The sequence below is a fragment of the Panthera pardus genome, unplaced genomic scaffold, assembly GCF_024362965.1.
Source record: "Panthera pardus isolate Hobbes unplaced genomic scaffold, ASM2436296v1 HiC_scaffold_16, whole genome shotgun sequence".
Taxonomy (NCBI): Eukaryota; Metazoa; Chordata; class Mammalia; order Carnivora; family Felidae; genus Panthera; species Panthera pardus.
The window spans coordinates 87303443-87329393 of NW_026526721.1; the positions used below are offsets into that span (position 1 = coordinate 87303443).

The 25951-nt window shown below is 38.4% G+C and overlaps 1 protein-coding gene across 3 annotated transcripts in view; it reads right to left on the reverse strand.

Moving 5' to 3' along the window:
- KCNMB2 (potassium calcium-activated channel subfamily M regulatory beta subunit 2) overlaps positions 1–25951 on the reverse strand; it is a 240228-nt gene that overhangs the window by 178481 nt on the left and 35796 nt on the right. Inside the window, exon 1 of one of the 3 annotated variants that reach the window (XM_053903619.1) lies at positions 16461–16817. The exons of the other annotated variants lie outside the window; for them this stretch is intronic. Within the exon in view, the coding sequence (XP_053759594.1) occupies positions 16461–16480 (20 nt within the window). The 5' untranslated portion in view covers positions 16481–16817. Of the gene's footprint in view, positions 1–16460; positions 16818–25951 lie in introns of those variants that run through there. 3 annotated transcript variants of the gene reach the window in all.

A 25951-nucleotide genomic window follows, 5' to 3' on the forward strand; every position in this document is an offset into this window, starting at 1 on the left:
CATGCTCTCTCTGGGCCATGTTTACAGCTTCAATCTCTGTCTCTGTGCTTATGCTATACCTTCCCAGGACCTTAGCCTGTGTCTCTAGCCTATTTTGCTATTCCTTTTAGCTCTTGAACAACCTATATTTGACCACCAACTTTACAAACCTTTGCTACAACATCTATTCTGTTATTACTTCTACTTATGTAACTCATAAGCAACACCCTCAAGACCCAAATGCCTTTTTCTGCCCCAGATCTGCTCCTCTTTTTCCCCTGGCTCAGGAAGTACATGATCCTCCCGCTCCATGTTCTCAACAGCTCGTTGCCCTTGATAATCAGTTAGTCACAGAACTGTCAATTCTACAGTTTCCATACCTGCCTATCACCACGCCTACCACTGGTCCAGGCTGCAATCATTTCTTACCATAAGAGCCACTTTCTAGGGCAATGTGCCAATTGCCAATTCCACTGTATTTTATATATTACTAGTTCTCAGAATGCGGTTCCCCCAGACCAGACAAGCATCACTGGGGAGCTTGTTTGAGCTGCAGATTCTCCAGAGCTAAAACATCAGAAACTCTGGGGGTGGGTCCAGCTGTCTGTGCTTTAATAAGTCCTCCAGGTGGCTATGGTGCTCACTGAAGTGTGGGAACTTCACCAACCTCATGGCCTGATTCACTTCATGATTATCCTACTTGAGCTACTTACCCACTATGTCGGCCTCTCTCCTGTCACAGGGCCTTTGTATATGGTGCTTCCTCTTCCTGAAACCCACTCCTCCTCTTTACTTGGCCGAGTCCTCCTTACCTCTCAGGCTCTACTTAGATACGACTTCCACCAGAATTCTATCAGGGGCTTGGCCTAAATGTCCCATGGCACTCTGTGGCAACATCTATTTTTCATTGTCCTTTTTACCATAATTGCTGGTCACTTGCCTGGCACATCCTCTAGAAACTCCCTGAGGATTTGCACCAGGTTTGTTCTATTCGCTAAAGCTCTCTTAGCAACCAGGATCATTCCAAGTGCATAGTCGGTGATCCACAAAAAAGATTTTTGGACAAATGATTCTGGTTTTGAACCCTGGATCTCTGTGGCTTGATTCTGCACTATAGTTACAGGTTGTACCTACTCCAGATTGCCCATCTCTTCAGACTCCCCAAACCTGCACTTTACCCTGTGTTCCAGGCCTCTGCCATATCAGCCAAGGCATCTGAGCTGGTGAACAGGGTGTTATCCTCAATCCATCCTTCTTACATCCTCCTCCCTCCAACCACATCAAAACAGTCAGTAAGCCTCTTGAGGAAAAAGTATGCAGAACCCTGTTATTAATTATAGAGACATCTAATAATTCAGTCTGGCAGAAACCCTTCAAGTCAGCCACTCTCTTCTCCATTCTTTGCCAAGACTACTCAAGGTGGGCAGGCAATTACTGACCAGATATTTGCATAATAGCTTTCCCTTTGTTGCCTTTGTTCTTATCTGGCCCCAGCTAATTGCTTGAGAGTGCCACTATTACTTCTCCACTTCTTCTGATAGGAAGCTTCTCTACTGATGTGTAAAATTTAGGCAACTTGCTTTTCAAAGCACAGTGCAGAATTTACTGGTGGTGCTATCAATTTTAGAATAACGGAGGAGGAGACAAGGCCCCCAGGCAAAATAGAATGAGGACACTTTCTGTATATTTTCTTTACTCTGTGACTTAAAATGAGGGCCTACTGAGAAAAGGCTAGGAAAATAATGCAGTTTTCCACTTTTCTATAATCCTTATAGCAGCTTTCCTTCTGAGTCAGCTGTGGACAGGGACATTCATTGACCTGAAGTTTATGCTATCCAAGGAGTTTTGTGTTACTTTAACACAATCCAGAACCTTCTCGCACCAACTCCAACCTTCCCCCACCAACTCCAACAGGGCCACAATCACTAAAGAATAGCAGGGGGTAGGGAGACCCAGAGACCTTGACACAATCACCTACTTCACCTTTCTTTTCTTTTCCTGCTACTGCCTCTCTATTCCTGGCATTTCTGCCCTGTGGTCTGCTCTCTCTGTCTCTCTCTCTCTCTAGCAACAGATTCCTCCCCAATTAACTTCTCTAAATAAATTCTTATGCAGAACTCTATTTTATAAAATAGACAAAGTTGCTTTTTATAAGGGTGTGGAGATTTCACTTACTAAAAGTCAATGTATTCCTCAAAAAATTAAAAATAGAAATACCATATGATCCAGCAATCCTACTTCAGAGCATATATCCCAAAGAATTGAGAGCAGGGTCCTGAAGAGAGATTTGTGCACCCTGGTTGACTGCAGCCCTATTCATAGTAGCCAAGAGGTGGAAGCCAGACAAATGTTCGTCAATAGATGAATGGATAAACAACACGTGGAATGACCTAGAATGGATTATTATTCATCCTCAAAAAGGAAGGAAATTCTAACACATGCTACAATATGGATAGGACATTATGTTAAGTGAAATAAGCTAGTCACAAGAAGAAAAATACTGTATGATACTACTTACATGAAGTATCTATAGTAGTCAAATTCATGGAAACAGAAAGAATGGGGGCAACTAGGAGCTGGGGGTAACAGGTAATAGGAAGTTACTGTTTAACGGGAATAGAGTTTCAATTGAAAAATGAAAAAGTTCTGAGATTGGTTGCAAACAATGAGAATATACTTAACACTACTGGACTGTACATTTAAAAAAGGTTAAGATGGTAATTTTCATTGTATGTGTATTTTGCCACAATTTTTCAAAAAGTAAATGCATAAGAAAAAAAAGTCAATGTACAAGAATGAGTTTGAGAAACACAGATATTTGAACTCTGGGGTCTGGGTGGCCATTCATTCTTAACATTCAATGTATGTTCTGTTTTGATTGTATGATATTTAAAAAAAAATACTATCACCTGGTGACTCTCCCTACCCACCTTTTAAAACAACTTGCCTTATAACTCCAGGCTATTCACTAATTAAAGATCTCAGGAGGATACAGAATTAAATTTGAAACATAATTTCACCCATTGTTGTGTTTAAATTGGATTTATGTCACGTTGGAGTTTTTGTCAATTATTCTTTTAACAGTAATTAAAGAAATGTTTTTTTAAAAAATTGAAAGCAAATGTTTTATAACCTTTGCAAAAACTCCATAAACCCTAGAATTTTGGTGAACCACAGTTTGAACACTACTGCTCCAACAGACTGTTAGTTTTTACCTAGTTTCCACCTCTCTCCAATTCTCCACACATCTGCTAGACTTATCTTTCTAAAACACAGAAGTGACCTTGACATTTCTCTGCTTAAACATTCTTGGCATAACTTCATCCCTCTAGTGTTGTGCTCAGCCCCAGCTGTACCTGGATATCATTGAAAAATGCCACTTCAGGACCTTCCCCAAACCAAATAAATTGAATCTCTTAGGATGGATCTGAGTATATTTTAGAAGCTCCTCAAGTGTGATGTGCAACCAGAATTTAGAACAACTGACTTAGAAGAAAGTGGATACACTCCTTAACATTGCCTGACAAGATTCTGAGAATCTTATCTTTCCCCAATTATGTTTAACTTCAACATAGCCCTGCACATCTTGGATCACATGAGGTTCCCTGGGCACATGCACACTCTAATCCCTTCTTCCTTCTCGGGCTGCTCCCTGTGACTCTGGCCTTTTCCATTCTATCCCTGGCAGATTGGTGTTCCACCTTGTAAAACACAGCTCAAGTATCACTAATTTCATGTTGGTTTCTTCCTTCCCCTACCCTTTCCTCTGTCTCTCAACTGATCAATGAATGAACTCTACTGCAACTAAAGCTTTTTCTTTTGATCTCTCCCTTGCTAAATGTTTGGCTTTTTGTTGATGTGTATCCCTTGGATAAGTTTCCTTACCAGAATGAATGAATGAATGAACAAATGAATAAGTAGAACATCTAACAGATTTCTAAAAAGCCTGTTCACTTTACCTTTATATACAAGCTCAAATTCTGTAGTGCTTTACAGACTTATTATTATCTATATTTTGCATCTCAGAAAAGTGTTGCTGTGTAGTTATCTCTTGGCTCAAACCCAGAGTCCTCTATGAATCCAAAGCTCATCCCACCAGACCCTCTTCTGCCTGGAGCAATTTCCGGGGTTCAGATGGAGACAGTGGAGCTAAAAGGTCAGGTAATCTGAGTTCAAGATTGTGTACTCCGTAGAGATTTTTGGGGCTGGTGTTAGACTCCAACAAGAAACTTACACCTCATCTGTTATTCTGTATTTTTCTAGATTCCTTGTCATCAAACTATCCACCTTCCAAAAGTTTAAAAATCTGATTTCTTGTTAAGGCTTCATGATTTACTTTCCATGTCTTTTCTTCTGTCCCCAGAATTTAAAATTGGAAATATTGCAGAGCCAACACAAAACAGGGAATTGTGGTCAAGGAGATTATTAAAAGGGTCAGTTTTTTACTAGTAAAGCTTGGTCAGAGGGGGAAAGATGAAAGTCAGTGTCAAAATACCTTGCCCATAACCATGAAAAACACTCCCCATGGCAGTCTGGAAAATGAAGCGTGGATGGCACATCAGTCAAAATTATTTATGCGAAATTACTGACATGGTGGTACTCGAGTACCTCCAAGATTTCTGCTTCAGGAGTCTTATGCAATTCATGGTGAATGCTGTGTTTGTTGTATCACTATGTTAGTAATGGAAATGACAATGTGACTTTGTCCCCACTTTCATGCTTTGCATTCCAATTTTATCCCAATCGAAATTTTTCCTTTGATTATTCTGTGGGCCTGGCTGTGCAAACTCAGTGTTGTGCACAGTTCATGACGAATGAAGCTGAGGAGAGGCAAGTGGCTTTTAGATGCCAGAACACTTACAAGTGAGCTTTACTTTTTCCAGTACTGTGTCCTATGGGTCATTTTCTCTGTCATAGTGATGATATTGGAAACAAACTTTAAACTAGACACTAATGAAATGGTTATTGAGCTTCACCTTGTATATCTTTGTACCTATTAACATCACAATCCACATAACATTCCAAAGTGCTCTGCAATCATAATTGATTCAGCAAGGCAATGATTTCCAACTGGCCAAGGAGCTCCTTTATGATGTGATAAAAATCCATTATAGGCAACAGGCATAAGAATGTCAGCTTGTGACCTAAACTCTTCCCCATGGTGCCTGTTTAGGGCAGGTAGCTTGAGACTGTGTGACTGACCCTGTTCCTTTATGAGTGCCAAGTGTCCACAGGATGTCTGGCACTGTGTAGAAAATACTGGCAGGCACACCTGTGAAGCCTAAGCCTCAGGTTGGAAACTCCACTGATCCTCTTCTCTCTAGCCATAAGCCACATAGAAACCTTGATCTGAAGCAAACAATGGAGTAGATGTGTTAACTGGAAGAGGTTCTCTTATAAATCACATCTTTTGAATTTGGTGCAGATTTATGGGAGCTGTTTGAGAAACAGATTTGGAGCCTGATACGAAATTGGATCTTTTGTCTTTTAGACACAAAGAAGTTCTTTTCAATCTGGCTGTTGTTGAAGGTATCTGATTCATTCCTGGACTTCAGTAGTTCTAACAAGGTTTTGACAATCTCCAGGGTGGTGGTGGCAGGGGGGCAAGAGGAAGAGGATGGGAGAAGAGCATGTAATATTTTCAGGGCTCTTGTAAGGGAGAAATGAGAAGCAATTAACCTCATCAAGAAGGAAAAAACAGACCATAATTTAATTTGCGTTGATGTTTTCTCCTGGAGAGTGGGACAGCATCATGATGAGGGGAGGTGGTGGTGCAGAATTAAGAAAAGAGCTTGGACTTTGGAGTAATACAGACTTGAGATCCTATCTCAGTTCTTCCAGTTATTTTCAGCTGTGTGACCATTGGAGTTTGGTCATGTAATTCTGAGTTTGTTTCCTCATTTGTAAAATAGAAAGTGTCTTTCTGGTTAGAATTATTGTATAGTTTAGTTAACATGGGGAAAGGCCAAGTGTGTAGCAAGTGTAAAATCAATGCGCTTTGTTCTTATTCTGCACTGTTGTTGAGGAGAGGTTATTAAAATGGATAATCTGCAACTGGATGCAGGCGAGTGTGTGGGTAGGACTCAGAAACTTAGTTCATAAAGGGAAGGTGTCCAAGATGGGAGGCTAATAATGGAGCAATGTCAAATCTGAGTGGGAAGCAAATGTATGCCTCAACATCTAAGGGTACAAATCCAGGCAAAAAAGTGGCAAGGTTTGACCAGAGGGTGAGGTAGTTTAGTGGAAGGCGGGTCCAGACACATTTTCAGGCACATTTTTCTCTCCCATGGTGCTGTTTTGGAAGGCCCAAGTTTCCATGCCTGAGGGTGGTTCTGGAGATTATTTAACCCAGATCTGAGACATACATAGTGTTGCTGACCTGCTGGATGGTATCCAGTAAGGACCATTTATGTTTAGTCTTCACAATGAGATGGAAAAGACCCCTGCTTATCATCCTGTGAAAGTTTTATTGGCCTGCAGTTAAATCTGGGGCAGACCTCAGGCTCCTCAGGGAGGTAACCTACAGAGTGGTGTGGGTACTTGTTGGATTACCAGGTTGACCCATTTTTCAACTCAAGTAAATTACTTTACCTCTTTGGCCCTAGTTTCTTCAAATTTAAAAAGAGGATAATAATTCCCACCTGCCTAGTTATATGGATTTATGAGGTTCAGATTCAAACAGAGATAATGTATGATAACGCTTATAACTGTAAACTGTGAAAACTGATACAGATTATGAACTGTAAACCATCATGTAAGGATATGAGAAGTTTTTAATGTGCCCAAACATGTCTTTTGGGTGTGATACCCATCTAAAACTCAACACCTCATCTTATAGATGCATTGATCTTTGTTTCTTTTTTGCAAACATATGACCACTAAGGTATAGAATTAGAAGACTCAGTAATTCCATATTCAAACAGATAATTGTGTTCACCATACCTATAATGAATAGTCTAATAAATAATTCCACTATTTCTATGTCTTGGAAATGAGAATCTCCAACAAGTTTTCCATAAGAGAAAAAAATAAATGAAATCTCTTGAATGATACTAATATGAGACTTTTGTATTATTTACTTTACTCTGCAAGTTGGTATCTCAGTATAATTAATTATCCATTCATCTCACTTTAACAATTAAAAAAAATTATTAGAGAGGCAGAGGGGGAAGGAGAGAGAATCTTAAGTAGGCTCCATGTTCAGGGCAAAGCCTAACTCGGAGCTTGATCTCACGACTATGAGATCATGACCTAAGCCAAAATAAAAAATTGGACACTTAACTGAGCCACCCAGGTGCCCTGCATCTCACCTTTTGAAGTGTTTTTATGTGTTAACATTCCTCTTTTATTTTTTTTAATGTTTTTTTATTTCTGAGAGAGAGAGCGTGAACGAGGTGGGGGGTGGGGGGGGGTGGCACAGATAGAGGGAGACAGATCTGAAGCAGGCTCCAGGCTCTGAGGTGTGAGAACAGAGCCCAGTGTGGGGCTTGAACTCGCGAAATGTGAGATCATGACCTTAGCCGAAGTCAGATGCTCAACCAACAGAGCCACGCAGGCACACCAACATTCCTCTTTTATATCTATACTCACTTATAAATAATGCCTACAATTGACAACTTACATATTAATTTCTCTAGATGCACCCTCTTCCTTGAAGTCTAGACTCCTATATCCCACCTCCTACAATACATCCCCACTTGTATGTCTAATAGACATCTCACAATCAACATCTTTAAGACTGCTACCATCCCCTGCAAATGTACTCCTTTTGCTATATCTCAATAAATGGCTGCTCCATTTTTCCAGTTTCTCTGATTTCATGCTTGGAGGTCTTCCTTGATTTTATCTTTTGTCACACTCTACATGAATTCATCAGCAAGTCCTATTGGCTCTGGCTTCCAAATATATTCAGACTCTGGCTACTTTCCACTGTCTCCATTGTTTCCAAACTAATTTCTTGCTCAGATAATTTCTTCCTAATTAATCTCCCTGCTTCTGTTCTTCTCATGCTTTCCTGCTTCCACAGACCATTCTCACCATAGCAGCCAAAGTGAACTCTATGTTAAGTACAAAATACATCACACTACTCCTTTGCTATGATCTTTCCACTACATTCCATCTAATTTGAATGTAGGGTCCTACATGATGTGCCCTATTTTCTGCCTCCCACCTTATCTCCTAATATGTTTTTCCTTGTTCACTTTGCTCTTGCCTCAGTGGCCTCTCTGCTATTGATCAAACATTTCACACATGTTGGGTACATAAGGAAGGAGGGGGAAGGGCATCCCAGGAGAGAACAGCAACTTCAAAGTCTTGGTCCTCAAAGAACTTAGTATGATTGGAATTTCAGTGCCCCTGGGGGTGAGCCTATATGAAGATATAGGCTTAGCCAGGTAATCAGTGGTTTGGTATGCAATGTCCAAGAGGTTAGACTTTTTCCCAATAGGTAATGGGTAGCCCATAAAGAGTTTTAGGCAGAAGAGTGATATAATAAGAGTTGTATTGTAGGAATTTAGAGTGAAAGATGTACTGAAAGTGGGCACCTGTGGGGAGTATATGGCAATGGCCCAGATAAAGAATTTTTTTTTTTAGTAAAATTTTTTAAAAAATATTTATTTTTGAGAGAGAGCGCACCAGGGGAGGGGCAGAGAGAGAGGGAGACACAGATCTGAATGAAGCAAGATATAGGCTCTGAGCTGTCAGCACAGAGCCTGACACAGGGCTCGAACTCATGTACCATGAGATCTTGACCAGAGCTGAAGTAGGATGCTTAACCCACCGAGTCACCCACGTGTCCCCAGACAAGGGATATTAAAGGTCCAATCTATGGTATGTACAAGATGATCAAGAGTGTTTCAGGAAGTAGAACTTGACACACTATAGACATTAAATAACCATGGGTTAAAAAAAATAATAATAAGCCTTGTCTAAAAATCAATAGAAGTTTATCATCAATTGGTTTTCAGAGTAGATATTAATGCAAAAAATTCAGATCAGTGACTCAAAAAACTACTTGGAAATCAGTTTAGGGACCTTCACTTAATTCAACAAAAAAGCAGACTCATAAAGGACCAAGTCATGTTTTTTTGAAACTGTGTTCTCTGGCTAGACTCTATAGTATATTTAATTATGGATTTCGAGACAAATCTCATTCAATTGCCCCTGAGGAGGAACTGAGTCAGGTGATATATGACTTTTTATTGGTTTGCTTATTTTATCAGACACTTTTTTCATTTCTGGTACTTGTTCCCAAATGTATCATTTGCCATCTCACACATCATAAATATGTACATAAATATTTTAAAAGTTTCTGTTTTTCCAGGTTGAATATGTGCCATTTAATGGATATTAGCTCTAACTGAAAAGTACCTAAGGTAATAAACTGCTCTGGCCTTTAAGCTTAAGTTAAGCCAAATAGCATCAGGAATAGCACGTTTGAGTTGGCAGAGACCTTAGAGATCATCTACAACACTCTCACCCCCACCCAAGAGACCCTGTTGTCCATATGTCATTTAAAAGGAAAACAGAAATTGAGTGGCAAGGAGACTTGCCAAACCTCATAACTGCGGTGGACAATGATTTGGAACACAGGAATGAGGTTTTCTGAGGCCATATTATAGCAAAGGAGTCACACACACAAAATAAAAGGAACTTTGTATGCACTAGCAGGCCTGGAGAACATGCTAACAATATAGGCCCTTCTTGTAAGATTCTGATTCAATAGAGATCTTTGCTTTTCAAAAATACCTCCCTGCCATGATGCTGGTAGAGCTGGTCTATGTACTACAGTTTGAAAGTGACTTAAACAAAATATGTAGGCACAGACATATACACCATCTAGGATTATGATATTACCCAGATTCTAGACTGATCGATACTACTTTAAAAAAAATCTCTACTAACATCTATTGTTATGGAAAATGCACATAGACCATCACGGGGCTCTTTGTGGCTGATGCCAACATAACATGATAATTGCAAATCTAGCTGTCCCTTTCCAGCAATTTCAGTATCAAGCTCTCCCAATTTTGATGTATTTCAAATATGTGTCATTCCTTAAAAGAGTCTAAGATAAACACTGAATAATGTCCATGTCCTCAATGAACCTGTGTCTTCGGGAACTAGATGCGATTCCTTCTTTGGGGGAGGCAGAGGCTGGGCAGTATTAACTTTGTGTGCCACCTAGGACTCTTGGTTTTCCAGAGTCTGAAATAATGTGGTCAAACTATGACTTTGGAAATGCTTGTATGAGGACTGAGTGGAAGATCGCCAATGTATAACTTGAACATGATCTATAGGTGCTGGTGTGATTGAGATAATTCAGACCCTCCATGAATATTTTCAGTAAAAGCAATAAGCCCCATGCGCCCCCCCCCCCAAAAAAAGGCCTGTGGAAAACAATGTATACTAAAGACATGAGAAAGATGTAGTCTTTTGGGTTCACATGAAATACACAAACTTGAACTGGGTTATTACAGAAAAATTGCATGGAACTGAAACAGACTTTAGGAATCATCTAATTTGGTGACCCCCCCCCCCCCGCCCCCCACCAAAAAAAAATTGTAGCTACAGACTTTTTTTTTCAAACAAAGTTTTATATAGAACCCCCAGATATAAAAAGATAAAGGCAGAGCCATTCTGAATGAAGCCAGGGTGCAGGGAAAGGCTAGCCTGATCTTCCCAAGCTGCTGGCTGTCAGACTGGATATCCTACATCAGAGCCCTGGGGCCTCAACAGAAAAGCACTATTTGAGTCCATGCCTTCTTTTTTTGAGAGCAGTGAGGGACCAAGGTTAGGGATTTGCCCATAGCAGGAAGGGGTGGAGCCAGATTTTAACTCACCCAGTCTCTTTGTGCTCCTAAGAAGTGCTAAGTGCTGCTTTCTTCCCTGGGTTTCTTTAGGGAACTGGTCTAAAACAAGGAAGATAGGAGTGCTCCCTCCCCAAGAAGGTCTGTGGTTGAGAAGCCATAAGCTCCTCATTTATGCATACCCTGAAGCTCCCTGGGTAGAGTTTATGGTTCTACAACAAGAATGAACTCTGGAAAAGGGAAAAACAGTAAAAACCTGGTGATCCTTGCAATTTGAAGACAAGGGTTGTGAAACATCACAGTCAGCTCTTCCTTTAGGCAGATCCTTACTTATGTTGACCCCTCAAATGAATTTTTATTGATTTTAGCATTGCATATTGATGGTATGTGGGAAGTTTGAGATTTTTCCTCTAGCAGTTCTCAGGTGTGTGGGACTAACTGTAAGAGGATGGGAATTACTTTAAATAAAGACCCCTCAGAGGGGATTTGTGAGACATTAGCTTCTTCTCCATCCTAGAATGTACCATGTTTTTGTAAGTTACCTCTACAAAATCCCATAGCAATTTGCTGTCAGTCACTAATCTTAGGCTGTTTTTCAGTGCTCATGCAACATCACCCAACACATTGAAATAAAGTTAGTAGACTTGCCTTTTTTCCCCTTCAATTAGAGACTAGGAAATTTGCCTGTTCAGGGGAAAAAGAGTGCACTAGTTCTGTTCCAAAACTATAAGTGTAGTATGATGTTAACTCTACAGTTGACCTTTGAACAACATGGGTTTGAACTGCACAGGTCCAGTTCTACATAGCTTTTATTTTATTTTTTTAAAATAAAAACAGTACATCACTGTAAATGTATTTTCTCTTATGATTTTCTTAACATTTTCTTTAGCTTTATTGTAAGAATACTGTATATATACATATGACATGCAAAGTATGTGTTAATTGCTTATGTTAGTGGTGAGGCTTCTGATCAACAGTAGGCTATTAGTAGTTAAATTTTTAGGGAATCCAAATTTATATGTGGATTTTCAACTGCATGGGGCCAAGGGGGTTGGTACCCCTAACTCCTGAGTTGTTCAAGGAATAATTTTATTTTAAAAAGTGATTAAAGTATTAGATGAAAGTAGGGTGGTTGAAGCATTGGAATCAGACTCTGCAAACTGTTTTAACCAATTGTAAGCTGTGTGACTCTGGCAAGCAACTCAATTACTCTGTGCCTTAATTTCAACTATAGATAGGAGATAATAGTAGTGCCTATTCTGTAGTGTTGTGAGGCTTAAACAAGGTAACATATAAAGCTCTTGGTGAAGTGTCTGGCACATAGAAAATTCTCAGTAAATGGTCAGCTATTATTAGTTCTGAATAGTGGGACAATGGGTGACTTTCTTCCTTAATTCTGCTCCCCCCGCCGTAATTCAATGCAATTATATTATATGGTATGGTATGACAGAAAACAAAATCATAAGTACAAAACAAAAAGTTTCCATTTTTGAAAAATGCAAAAATTTGAAAGCTCCTTCCTTTCCCAAATTCAACGTCAACCAAACTGATGCTTAGTTTTTAAATGTAATAGTGTTTATGAAGAGGAGAAAAAAACAAATGGAGCAAATGGACAGGTAAATTGTCCCACCCAATCTTCTTGAAAATATCCCTTCACCCCCTTTCCTCTCAACTGCCCCTTTGTCTCTATGACCTTCTAGCACCAAACAAGAGAGGGAAGTAGGAAAGAGAGGGAACAATGAGAAAGGTGATGTGTACTTTTGGTTAAACACTCCCAAGGTTTGAATCTAAGAGGATGGCATTTTAATCTCAAGCCAACCCTCCTCTCTCATTGTCACACTTGCGGGGTGCCAGTCTGCCAGTTGCTTTTAGTATATTATTGACATGGAAGCAGATCTGACTTGATTGCACCTCTTTGTAGATTTAGATAAAAAGATCATTCAAAAGATTGTAGCTCCTAATGAACAACTTAATGTGTTAGGAATTTCTTTGGGCGTCTTGCTTTAGGGAATGGCCTGAGACCAGGCTTTTACCTCACCCTGCCGCTCCAATTAACCAGGATAATTTATGGAATGGCCACTCCAGGCCCAGGTTGTAAAACTGAATTGAAGGGGTCCCTGCCTTTCTAGGAGGCCTCACACAGTCCTTTTTCAGATGTGAATGGTCCTGATGGGGATCACTGAATGAAGGCCATGGGCTAAGTTCCCAGGGTGTGATGTGGGGTCTGTGGGCGGGGGATTTCTGGGGGGCTGTGGAGGGGGCATCCAGTTAGACTGACACAGGCTTCAATGTTTGAATGTGCGCTCAGGCAGAACCAAGTGTGCTGGCAAAACTGAATGGTTTTTAGTGCTTCTATCAGAAATCTGGGGTCTGGAAACCTGCTGTTGACCTGACTGGAGGGCTTGAATGGTGAAAGCTGAGCAGTTGCAGTATTGGAGTAAAAACCTATTACATGTGTTTATAAAAAACTTATATTTTAAATCATTTTCTTCTCATTTTTTTAATTTTAATTTTAATTTTTTTTTAAAAAAATTAATGTTTATTTAAGAGAAAGAGAGAAACAGAGCACGAGTGGGGGAAGGACAGAGAGAGAAGGAGACACAGAATCCTAAGTAGGCTCCAGGCTCTGAGCTGTAAGCACAGAGCCTGAGGTGGGGCCCGAACCTGCGAAAAGCAAGGTTTTCGAACCACGAAGAGCAAGATCATGACCTGAGCCGAAGTCGGACACTTAACCAACCTGGATCATTTTCTTTTTAGATAAACTTGCCTTTATTTTTATAAAGGGACTTTTTTTTTTTTTTTTTTAAGGCTATAGAAAATGGTTAGAGAACAGAACAAAACAACCTAATGCGTAGTTAGTGTTTAGAGCCTGAGGGGAATCACTTTATTTGCATAGGTCTGTTTGGCCACTTAGTTGTGTGACCTGAACAGTTATTAGTTGTTGAGCACTTTCTAGGTGCCAGACCCTACGCTGCATGTTTTATCGCCATTATCTCATAAATTACTCACCGGAGTCCTTTGCATAGACCCTCATGTTTTCTCCATGAGGAGCCTGAGGCTGAGAGTAGTGCGGTAATTGCTTAGGGGCCTAGAAGTAGTGCGATGATGTTGGGGGGCAGCTCAGCCTCCGCGTCTTCAAACATGAAATGAAAATCATAATAGCTGCCTTCTAGGCTGCTCGTCAGGAATAAACGAAGATACGCACATATAAATCATGTGTAAACTATATGACATGTAAATTAAAAAATGAAAAATTATATGTATATACACATATATATGTGTATGTATCTGGTACCTAATAAACATTTAATAAATGGCATTATTTTAACAGAAGTCTCTTTTCTACAAAGACCAAGTTGCTTCCGTAGAGGAATGTGTGGTGAGCAGTGAACAAAGAAGCTTTCATCTGGGGTCGGCTAACACACTCCTGGGGTCGGTTTAGTTACCGTCTGTCACCTCCCTGAGCAGCTTCCTGGAAGTCCTTTCTCTCTTCCATTAGTGAAATGAATTATTCACTGATAGGAAACTTTTGCTTTTACCTCAGGTGATGGTGGCAGGGATTTTAACCTCTCCTTCAGCTCCTTGTTAGAACTAGACCCTCTTCTATCTGTGTGAACTTTTTTTTTTTTTTTTTTTTTTTCCGCTAGGCTATCAGCTCCTGAAAGGCAGGGACTGAATCTGGTGAAGACTACATTCCTTGGCTTCTGCCGGAGTTCTGTTCCTTGCCATGTCCTAGTGGCAGAGTCACCTGGACCCTCAGACAGAAAGGATCATTGGAGAATCTAGTCAACCCACAGAATTCTGTTTATTGAGAAAGAAAGATCCTTGGATTCCAGGATTCTGTCTTCCATTCTGTATTTCCCAGCACTTCCCAGGCCTTAGCTTAGCCTGGGATAATCCATCTCTATTAGAAAATTTGTTAGAGGTTATTTATTAAAAATGGTTAAATGAAGATTTTCGCTAGTAGAAAAATGTGGTACAAAAATGGAAGAAGTTAACACCCAGATGATAATAGTAGAGGAACAGAAAAATAGACCCATGGAGTAGAAGAGGGTGCAAATTATGTCCTCCATACCATCTACTATGCTTATATGATAAATGTGGTGTTGTAAATCAGGAAAGGGAGAGGAGACTATTAGACCTGTTTGGAGAAAAAGAATATTCCTCTGACATCATCCGAAACAAATTCCAGATTGATTAATACTCTAAACATAAAAAAAAACTATGTTGTCCTAGAAAAGGTATAAAGGAAAAATATTTTAATTTTGACATCAAAGCTGGAAACCATAAGGGAAAAGATTGGCATATTTGACTGCAAAAAAATAAACAAATAAAACTATGACACAAAATACATGTAAATGCAAAAAAAAAAAAAACCATACTCAACATGTTGGCAATGGTTACCTTTTGTGAAATTAACACAGAGGACATGTCATATATTATTTGGGCTACTAGAAAAACGTTAAATAGAAAAATATTTAGAGAAAATATATTTGTGTTTGGCTATGGATCTATCTGAAAAAAAAAATACGGTAGGTTTTTCACTACACAATTTTACCCTGTATCAGTCTTATTTCTTTCATTAGTAGACAGTATTTTTTCATCTTTCTTTTCATGTGCTTCTAAAAAAGCCCCCACCCCCTACCCCTTTCTCATCTTCTGAGAAAGGTTGTAATCAATCAGAAATTGATTTTTAAAAACCCAGATTTTTTTAAAGATGAAATAAAATGTTGGCTAAAATAGTCCATCCTCAATCTGTTTGACCTGTAACCACAATTACTTCTTCCCCCTGTCCCAGCCCTGTCCATTGGCATATCATAAAATTCCTTTTTAATTTGGATCTTTGCTGGTATTTGCAGTTGGAAATTATTTATACCCCTCTGGGCAGGAGAAAGCCTGGGTTGGAGGAAACTTAGTTCCATCTAGTCAAATCCCCCATTCCAAACTTGAGTTCCCTTCCCCAAACCCCTCTTGGTCCATAAATGTGCCTATGCCAGCTGCCTTAGTCTGAATGAGGCAGAGGGCACACAGCAGAGAAACAGTGAGAAGGGGAGCTGTGGCAGTCCTTAGACCCTAAAATCTGAAGAAGTTTTATATACTGCTCTCCCATATAGAGAAAAAAAATCAATTAAAGATGGTTGTATAAAAGGTTTTACTTTCTGGATAGATTTTCTGTTCCACCATACACACTAAGTAATAAACGTACATGAAAGTGTTGGAGCATTTATGAGAATGAATCATTCCTAAATTATCAGCTCACATTATCATATAAACGATCACTTTTGTTTTCTCTCCCAATAGTGCTATAATCGCTAATAAAGCAGTTTATACATGTTTTAAGCGAGACTACAGCGCCCCAGAAAACTAGTATCCTATTGCTTTAATACTAAAAATGCAAAATTATTCAGGCAGCTTCCATCAGATGCCTGAGTGTCTGGATCAAGTCCCAGTCAGTCTACCCTACATCTGTAAGGAGAACAAGTCAGACTGAACCCTGAATACAGAACTGTAGGAAGTGTCCCCGGCTTGGCATATTTAAAGACCCAGATCACGCTGCTACTGCTGGAATCTGTTCCCAGTCTCAGCCACTCTCCTCTTCCCATCCCTAAAAAACTCCTCCTCCAAGAATTTGGGTCTCCAGAAGAGAAAATAAGTGGAAAATAATGATCCTACCTTTGATGCATGGTGGCCATGATATGGGCAATTAAAAAGAAGTTCTCTAGTCTAGTGAAAAGGATGGCTAATATAATAGTTTGGACTTAAGTGATGCAGATTGGCTCTGTGGAAAAAAAAAAAAAAATGACCCTGAGGGGGGAAAACAGACCTTTATAAATTTCATCATACATCATGTGGAACAAAAGAGCCATTGAAATTGGTGTTTGAACAAGTGTATTATGAGGATGCTGTTTTCAATAAGTTCTGCCAAAATCTTAAAACCACAAGCACTTTCAGAGCTGATAATTGCCTGGAGAGATAATCTACTTTCTGTTCACTGAAATCTAAGTGAAGGAAAGAGGATCCTGTCCAGAGAGTTTTAATTGGCTTGAAAGCCTTAATCAGATGATGAATTTTCCTCTGCAGACCCTTTCTTAGTCTGTCAAGAAGAGTTCCTGCTGCTAAATCTGAAAATGTTGGCCGACAAACATTCCTTAATAGAAGTAAGAACATTGTAGATAGGTGCACACAAATACAATATATACACAATGGCTCTGTCTCAGATGGTTTCTGTTTGTTTTTTGAGGAGGTTGGAGGGGGAGGATTGCAACTTTTGACAGTGGAAAAGAGCAGGTGTAATCAATTTGTCTTTCTGTCGAGTACATTTGAGTGGGTCCTGCTTACTTGATATTAATACAGTAGAAATCTGACCATTGGTCCCAAATCAGGAAATAGGGATTTTTTTAAAAAAAATACAGGGGCGCCTGGGTGGCGCAGTCGGTTAAGCGTCCGACTTCAGCCAGGTCACGATCTCGCGGTCCGTGAGTTCGAGCCCCGCGTCAGGCTCCGGGCTGATGGCTCGGAGCCTGGAGCCTGTTTCCGATTCTGTGTCTCCCTCTCTCTCTGCCCCTCCCCCGTTCATGCTCTGTCTCTCTCTCTGTCCCAAAAATAAATAAAAAACGTTGAAAAAAAAAATTGAAAGAAAAAAAAAATACAGACTTTGGTTCTTGGAGAGGGAAGGAGGGAGAGAGAATGTGCGAGAGATTGAGCAGGCTCTCCCCTGTAACATCAGAACAACTATTGCCTGGGGCAAAGTACTCTGCATTGTCTACCACTAAGCCTCACCAATTTATCTTGGCCTATCAATGTAAAAATCCTCTACTACTCCAGCCTTGGACCAATTTTTCATTATTGTTCAGGGATTTCTATGGTGGACAGTGGGTTACTATTGGAGCCACTAAACTTGTCTTTTGGTTGGGATGTTAATATCCTGAGCTATCCCTTTCATCGTCTTCTTAAGGCAGAAGTGCTAACCCCATCAGCTAGGACAACCTGTTGGCTTAGCTGCCTTTTGTTTTGTGTGCATCTCCTTTGTTAGTTCCCTTGCAGAAGTTGGACATCACAAAGATAACACTGTTTTTGGTAAAATAAGTCATTTCGACCCAGGTTTTCCTGGCTGCTGGGGGGAGACAGTTTAGTCTGGAGCTTCACAGACCCCAGGTTTCTACTCTCCTCCTGCTATTGTATCACTTTCAGGCATGAAAACAGATAATTTGAATACTATGGAGTACAGTGAACAGTCTGCTATGGTAACAAAAAAAAAGGAGCCACTGACTCTGCCCAGGTTCTTCCATTGTGTTTCAGTGTTTCCGAATTTTCTGAGTGCTTTTATGTGTATCATCTTATTTGTTCCTCAAAATAGCACTGAAGAGAGGAGAGCAGACATTATGCCCACTCTTATGATTGAGAGTTCTGTGCCTCAGAAAGGTTAGGTAACTTTCCAGGATCACATAGCTGCTAAATTTAAGCCTCAAGAAGGAAATTTATCTTCTGCTTCCAAATTCTAGCCTCTTGAGGTCATTCTGGTGAGAGATCTGATCAAAGGCAAACTGTGGGGCGCCTGGGTGGCTCAGTCGCTTAAGCCTCCAACTTTGGCTTGGGTGGTGATCTTGTGGTTTGTGAGTTTGAGCCTCACATCAGGCTCTGTGCTGACGGCTCAGAGTCTGGAGCCTGCTTTGGATTCTGTGTCGGCCTCTCTCTCTCTGCGCCTCTCCTGCTCATGCTCTCTTGCTCTCAAAAATGAAGAAACTTAAACAATTTTTAAAAAATAAAAAAAGGCAAACTGTTATTGTTTTGATATTTTGTGAATCAGTCATATTGGAAAATAATAGTTCAAATTTCTGACTGGACAAATTTCTGACATCATCTCCAACTACTGAATTAAATAATATTTTTGATAAATTCCTAGCCAAAAAGAGACTGAAACTTACCATTATTGTTACTTTTTTATATTTACATAATTTAATTCTGGTTTAGATGAGAAAATAATGTTTAGCCAATGATTAGTATAAAATTAGCCAAAGAATATAATGTAATTGCTTATGTTACTTTGTGAAATATAAATAGCAAATGGGTCATATTTAAACAGCCAATTACCTGTAAGTATATAATAGCAATTTTTAGAATAACTTTTTTATTTCTGAAACATGCATTTTAATATGTCTTAATATATCTAAGGTAGCCGTTTTATACACCATGTAAATAATGTGCACTTTGTTCATGTTCTGAACTTCATACTGAGCTTCAATATTATATCAAACTCAAAGTACATTATGTCTTTTTCCTCCTATAATCAATTGGACATATAGAAAATTATGCCACCTTGAAAGAGGACTAAGTTCATTAAGTTCTTATTTTGTGCTCCAGAGTTTACATACAGCATCTGTTTTAATCATAAACTTTACCATTGAGGAGCTGAGCTTCAGAAAAGTTAAATAATTTGCTTATAGCCACTCAGCTATTTATGGTAAAAAATATTTAATCCAGGTCTTTTCTCTGCATCACATTGCTTCCCAAAAGAAATTATTGTTTACTTCTTATAAATGTAAATATAAACCAACTCATATGAAAAGTCCTATTCTGGAAGGTCTAAAGGATGGATACAGAAAAAAATATTATTCTGCAGAGGAAAGCTCAACATAAATTAACTGGTGAGGGGAAATAAGTGATGGATGTGGGAAAAGATCTGTCAAAAAAAGTGACCTATTGAACAATTTCTACCAGTATTTGTAAAGATAGATAAGCCATGATCTGGTAATTACATGATCATGCTTATAATAAAAAAACAATTAAAACATTTTAGTCATGCTACTGTTTTTATATGAGTTTATGATGATGTAAAACGGTGGCATGACCTGAGAATGTAACCTGTAAATTGAGGAAAAATTTCTGACAAAAATTATATTTTTATGAGATACTGGTGTGGAAATTACAGTGCACTTAGGCTAAATAAATGGTAAAGTGAAGGCACTTTTGATTTTAAATAATGTTTCTAACAGGGATAACATAAATATATGCATATAAAGTTTTTTTCCCAGTGAAGTTTAGTCTTGGTAATGTTCTCTCCATTGACTACCATGTGTATATATTGTAAACATTTTTGGATTACTCACAGTTTCCAACAAGTGGGATTGATCGATGTCTACCTGGCTTGGGATTCATTGTCCTTTCCTTCTCTCTAGTTGATAATAGTAAGGCCATTATCCCTTATATCTAAAACTACCTTTACATCCCTATCAACAATCCTGTGGAGTAGGAATCCTATCTGATTAACCTAATATATCACTGGGTAGTCACTTTATTATCTTGGTTTGTGCTTCTATATATTTGTAAGTTGATTCTTCATAGCTCCTAATAGCTAGTATATATATTTTAAACTTGATAAGTTAATTTTGAACTTGGTTGGGAGGAGGACTGGTATAATTAACTTAGCAGTCTTGGTGTAATTTTCTTATGGTATTATGATATAACTCACTACTGACCACACTACTGACTATACTCCTCCACTCATGGGGTATCACCTCCTTCTGTAACCACCCAGCTCAAATTAGCATCTCTTCACCCACCCCACTCCTGGTCATTCTTATTATACATTTTAATACTTCCGTAGCATTTATCACCAACTGAATCGATCTTGCTTATTTTCTTACTTTTATTACCCAACTAGAATAAAAGCATCATGAGGACAGACTTAAATTGTTTACATTGTATCAAATACATAAAACAATGGGAGATTGAAGAATAAATGTATGAAAGAGGAGAACTAAATGGTCACCTTTGAATCCTATTCCTTTCCCCCTGACCAAAACTGATTGGACAATGGTCGGAACCTGACTCAAAGGTGGGGTGCAATTCTTAAGCTCTACAGGGATATCTGAATGGATTGGTATGGAAAAGATGCAAGCATATTCTCTCTCTCCTCTCTCTCTCTCTTCTCTCTCTCTCTCTCTCTCTCTCTCTCTCTCTCTCTATATATATATATATATATATATATATATATATATATATATATATATGGACAAGTAGAAGATGAAGGGAAATGCTCACAAAGCAGAGAGAGAAAAGATATGTAAGGGAGAAAGAAAGCTCACGTGGTTAGAGAAGCCCTGTAAAGAGCTAAATTAAAGTGATGGAGACAAGGAGTGGAAAGGCACAAGCCCTACTGATCAGGTCCTCAGTGCTATCTGGATTTCCAAATAAGCTTTTGCTTCCAGATCTTCCTCCAGGAGGACCAGCTTTGTCTGGCATCTCCTTGTCTAGGGTATGATGTGTTTCCTTGGTCCCTGTGCCCTTAGTAGACCTCTGTTTTTACATCGAAAAGTGCTTGATCCAAATTTCCTTCTTGATGTCTGATTTAGAGTGCAACATGTTCCGTTCTGCTCTTGGAAAAAGAAAAAAAAAAACATCTAATGATGGAACAGGATTTTACAGTTTATGGAGTGCTTTAATGTGTATTTTGCTATTTTTTCCTGACAGCAACTCCTCTCCATGAAGTGGTTCTTGATTTCCTCTAGGTGGGAAATTTCTCTCTTCAGTACTTTGTTACCACTTTGATCTCATTCTCAGCATGCATTACAGTCTTTATTTGTGTAAATGCTTTACCTTTGCTACTAGGTACTAAGCATCTAGAAGGCAGAGACTACGTCCTGTTTATTTCATCCCTCACAGTGTTTAGTATCCTGCCTCATATAATATTGTTGCTAAATAAAATCTTTGTTCAAATATTGATCTGGTTTTAAAACTGACTATAAATCCATTCCATGATCTCTGGTTGCACTTAAGTATTCTAATGATTTAGATCTTAAATTATAAACTTTGGAGTAGTTATTTTAAACATTTATTTCCTCAAATATATTTATATATAAATATTTTATAAAATATTTATATTTATGACTATATTTGTATTATAATCCATAGAGTCCACAACAATTTCTGGAAAATATCCCATAAGAATTGCCATATGGGTTTTTAAATAAATGATCAAAAAAGAACATTTAGAACACGTATTATAAAATTAGTAAACTTAGTTCCAGACAAATTTATTTTAGTTAATCCAAGCCTTTGTCTAGATTTTTATTCTTCAAAATTATAACTTCTCAGACTATGCATGAGGTTCTTCAGATTTGGTGATTGTTTTTCCTACTATGTAAGTGGTATTCTGAGGACTGAGTCTGGGGTGAATAAGGTTATCATCCATGGGATCCACATTTGTCTCAAAAATCCTAGGATTTCCCTTTGGTTTCATCCTGTTTTATTTTTAAATATTCAGAACTGAAGAGGGGGGAATAAAAGCAAACCAACAACAAAAATGCACAAGATTACAATTTTTGCTCAAGGGCAATAATGATAGCACCAGAATTTTGCATAAGATAAATAAATCTCCCCTTCTGTTCTTACTAGGTACAATGTTCTAAACAACTATATTATTATATGCTGAGGTCCTATGTTTGATATCCTTAGTACTTTTACATGGATATTAGTTAAAATAGGATATAGGAAGGACAAGATAAGATAAGGTGTTTGGATGGTTCTGCCCTTGAAAAAAAAATCGGTGAATATCTGTTTCCTTAGCTACTCTGTTAAATGGGTATTTACACATTCTTTAATCATTCACTAAGCACTTACTGAGCACCTGCTGTATCTTTCTATGTACTGTGCTAGGAACAGGAGCAATAAGATAAAACGTGGAAGAAGACACACAAACAACTGACTATAAAATCCTATGGTAGGTGCCAAAGTAGAACTTAATAGTTTTCTATAATTGAGATACGCACACACAAAAAAAAAAAAAAAGAGAGAGAGAGAAGGAAGGAAGGGGGAAAAAAAGCATTATCAACCCTGCTTTTGTAAAGGAGTGGGAGGATTGCTCAAGGAATTTTATGGACACATGCTTGAACTAAGTTTCAGATAGAAAAGGCATATAAGACCTTTTAGAAAGAAGGGACATTATAGGCAAAGGCATGATAATTTACAATGATATGGGCTATACTGGGTAACTGCACAGTTGTTCAATTACCTGGAAAAAGAAAGGAGAGTGTTGGGGAAGGAGTTTGGAGAGGGAAGGAAACTTAGCTAATGAATGGCTTATAAAGTCATTCTAAGAAATTTATCATTTATTGTGGGGGTAGTAGGGAGCAATAGTAGAGAGGGGTTAAGAATGTAATAGGGGGCACCTGGGTGGCTCAGTTGGTTAAGCATCTGACTTCAGCTCAGGCATGATCTTATGGTTTGTGGGTTTGAGCCCAATATTGAGCTCTGTGCGGACAGTTCAGAGCCTGGAACCTGCTTTGGATTCTGTGTCTCCCTCTGTCTCTGCCCCCCTCCTCCCGCTCCCATTCATGCTCTGTCCCTATCTCACTCTCAAAAATAAATAAACATTAAAAAATTTACAAAAAAGAATGTAATAGCAAGGCTGGAGTTTAACTATGTAAAATATAATTGGTTGGGGGAGTAAGGCTGGGCTAGTGAAATAATTTCTCAAGTTGATACACGTCAGAGCATTTGAAAACAGCAATTGCAAGTGAAATAATATTTTGCTATCAATTGCTATTATTATTCACATGCAGTTTTAAAGTTCAGAAAGTATTGGCTAAAACAAGTTTAAGCACATGGTTAAATACCATTCCAGAAAGCACATTAATGCCTACCTCTTAGCTGCCTATTTTATTCCTTATTTCAGAAGAAAATAAAGATGCATTGTAGAGCACATGAACAAAAGGGAAAAGAGAGGCAAGTGGATTATCTACCTTCCCAGAAGAGGTGTTTTCAATATGTGCGTTCATAGGTACATGAGGAATAGTGGTCAGAGGAACTGAGCCTGAGACCCAGTTCTAATACACGTTAGCCGTATGACTTTGAAAAGTTAGTTGACTTCTCTGATCCTCACTTTGCTCATCCTTAAAATGGGGTAAGAAATTCCTGCCTTGACTATCTTATAAAGTCACTGTAAGCATCTGTTGATGGGGAGCCTGGGTGGCTCAGTTGATTGAGTGTCTGACTTCAGCTCAGGTCATGATCTCACTGCTTGTGGGTTCGAGCCCTGCGTCGGGCTCTGTGCCGACAGCTCAGAGCCTGGAGCCTGCTTCGGATTTTGTGTCCTGCTCTCTCTCTGACCCTCCTTCACTCATGCTCTGTTTCTCTCCCAAGAATAAATAAAGAATCTGTGTTTTTTATTTTTTTTAATAAAAAAAAGAATCTGTTGAGATAATACTGTAAGTACGAAAGTATTTAATTTGTACATATTTTCAAAACAAGGAATCCTGAGGGATACCAATAGCAAGAGATCATAAATCATTATTAGAAAAACTTTCTTCAAAATGCTTATAGATATCTCTCCAGAAACTATCTATCTCCAGACTTACCTCTCTCTGTTCTGTTTTTCACTCTGTAATACAAATGTAAGAATTTATTTTTATGAATGATGGTGCTTGGATTGGAAATGTTACTGTTATGAGTGTTACACAATGACAATTTCTCCAAGCAAATAAGACATATTCTAGGACTAGCCACATGGAATATATACTAAGGAAGGGTGGTTGGGTCAGTACACATGGTTTATTTTTAATTAAAAATTTTAAGGAATAATAGGTTAGTACAGAGGAAAGAGAATTTTGGGTGGAATCGTATTACTTGTTCATTTAGGCTCAATTAGGCTATAAGTTATATCCATAGGGAAATTGTAGGTTCACATATCCACATAGTTCAACTCACTTACAAATATTCAACTACCAAATATTTATTTAACATATTATTAGAGGTTGTTTGGGAAGATAGATTAGCAACATTAGAATTGGAACTTCAAAGCATTTCCAGCAGAACTTCAAAGCATCTGCAACTCTGGCAAACTCAACAGCTTGGCTATTTTTTATGCTCTCTTTATCCACAAAGTAATCACTATGGCAGGATAATATAGACCTGATTAGAGCCCAAGTAAAGAGGCGTGGTTGAGCTCTGTCAGTTAACTTTGCTCAGGATTGCGGGAACTAGCTGTTTTGTTTGAGGAAACTGGAATGAGTATCCAGAGAGACCCCACTATGGTGAAAAAAAATTGTCCTCGGCTAAAGGATCACAAAGAATTTTCTTTTTCCTCTTCATCTTAGAATCTGAAGATTTAAAATTCCATCTACTGCTGTACCAAGATCGCTCAAGTTCCTGGCTAGTAGATGGCTCTCTCTCTCTTTTTTTTTTTTTTTTTTTTTTTTTAAAACCAAGGTGCTGTCCAATGTACTGAATTTAGTAAAGGTTCAGAATAGCCTGTATCATAAAGATAATTGAAGTAATGGAACTCAAGTTTTGAGGCCATTTTCTCACTAGTTTGGTGAACTTGAATGGAGATATCTATTGAACATTTTAAGTCGATCTTTATTTCCTTTATAATTAGGAGGCAAACTCATGAGGCCTTTCATGCTTAAATATTTACACAGATTTTCCTTCTGCCTTTCTCATCCATGCAGCAAATTGATGATAAAGTTGTGTTAGATCTATATTATCTGATTGCAGGCAATGCTGACACATTTCACCGCATAGCACACTTTTTCCAGTTCTTATATGATAGTGCTAAATGCCTATCATATGAAAAGATTGGGGTTATTTTATTGCATAACCATAATTTATATCTCATCTAATCCTCCATATATATAACTTATTAGATGTCCTCTACATTTTAGATTGTTCCAGTTAAAAGAGGAGCTATAGCAAAAATTATTGAGAAGTAAAACTATAACTTAGACATATATATGTGGGACAACTAAAAAGTAGAAAAATGAAAGTGTAATAAATTAGAGATTTTATTCAAAGGGCATACAGGGCTTCAGTATTTTTAAAGCATATGACTAATTTATTGAAGCAACAGAGGCAGAAATGGTGTTATGGAAAGAGTACAAAATGTTGAAATCAGAAGATGGCTGTCTTTCTCTTTTGGGAAAAACACTTAAAGTCTGAATTTCAATTTTCTAATCTGCAAAGTGATAATATAATATCTACTTCATAACTTTCTTGAATAGTTACACTGTCTGAGGTAATATAAGTAAAACTTTTGTGTAACTTGTAAGATAGCATATCTTTTTGGTCAAAGCTCCTTTTCTTCTTGGCAGAGTCCCTGGATTCTATTACTTATTTCTTTCTCTTTTTGTAAACAAGAAAACTGATGCATTTTATATTTCTCTTGACTG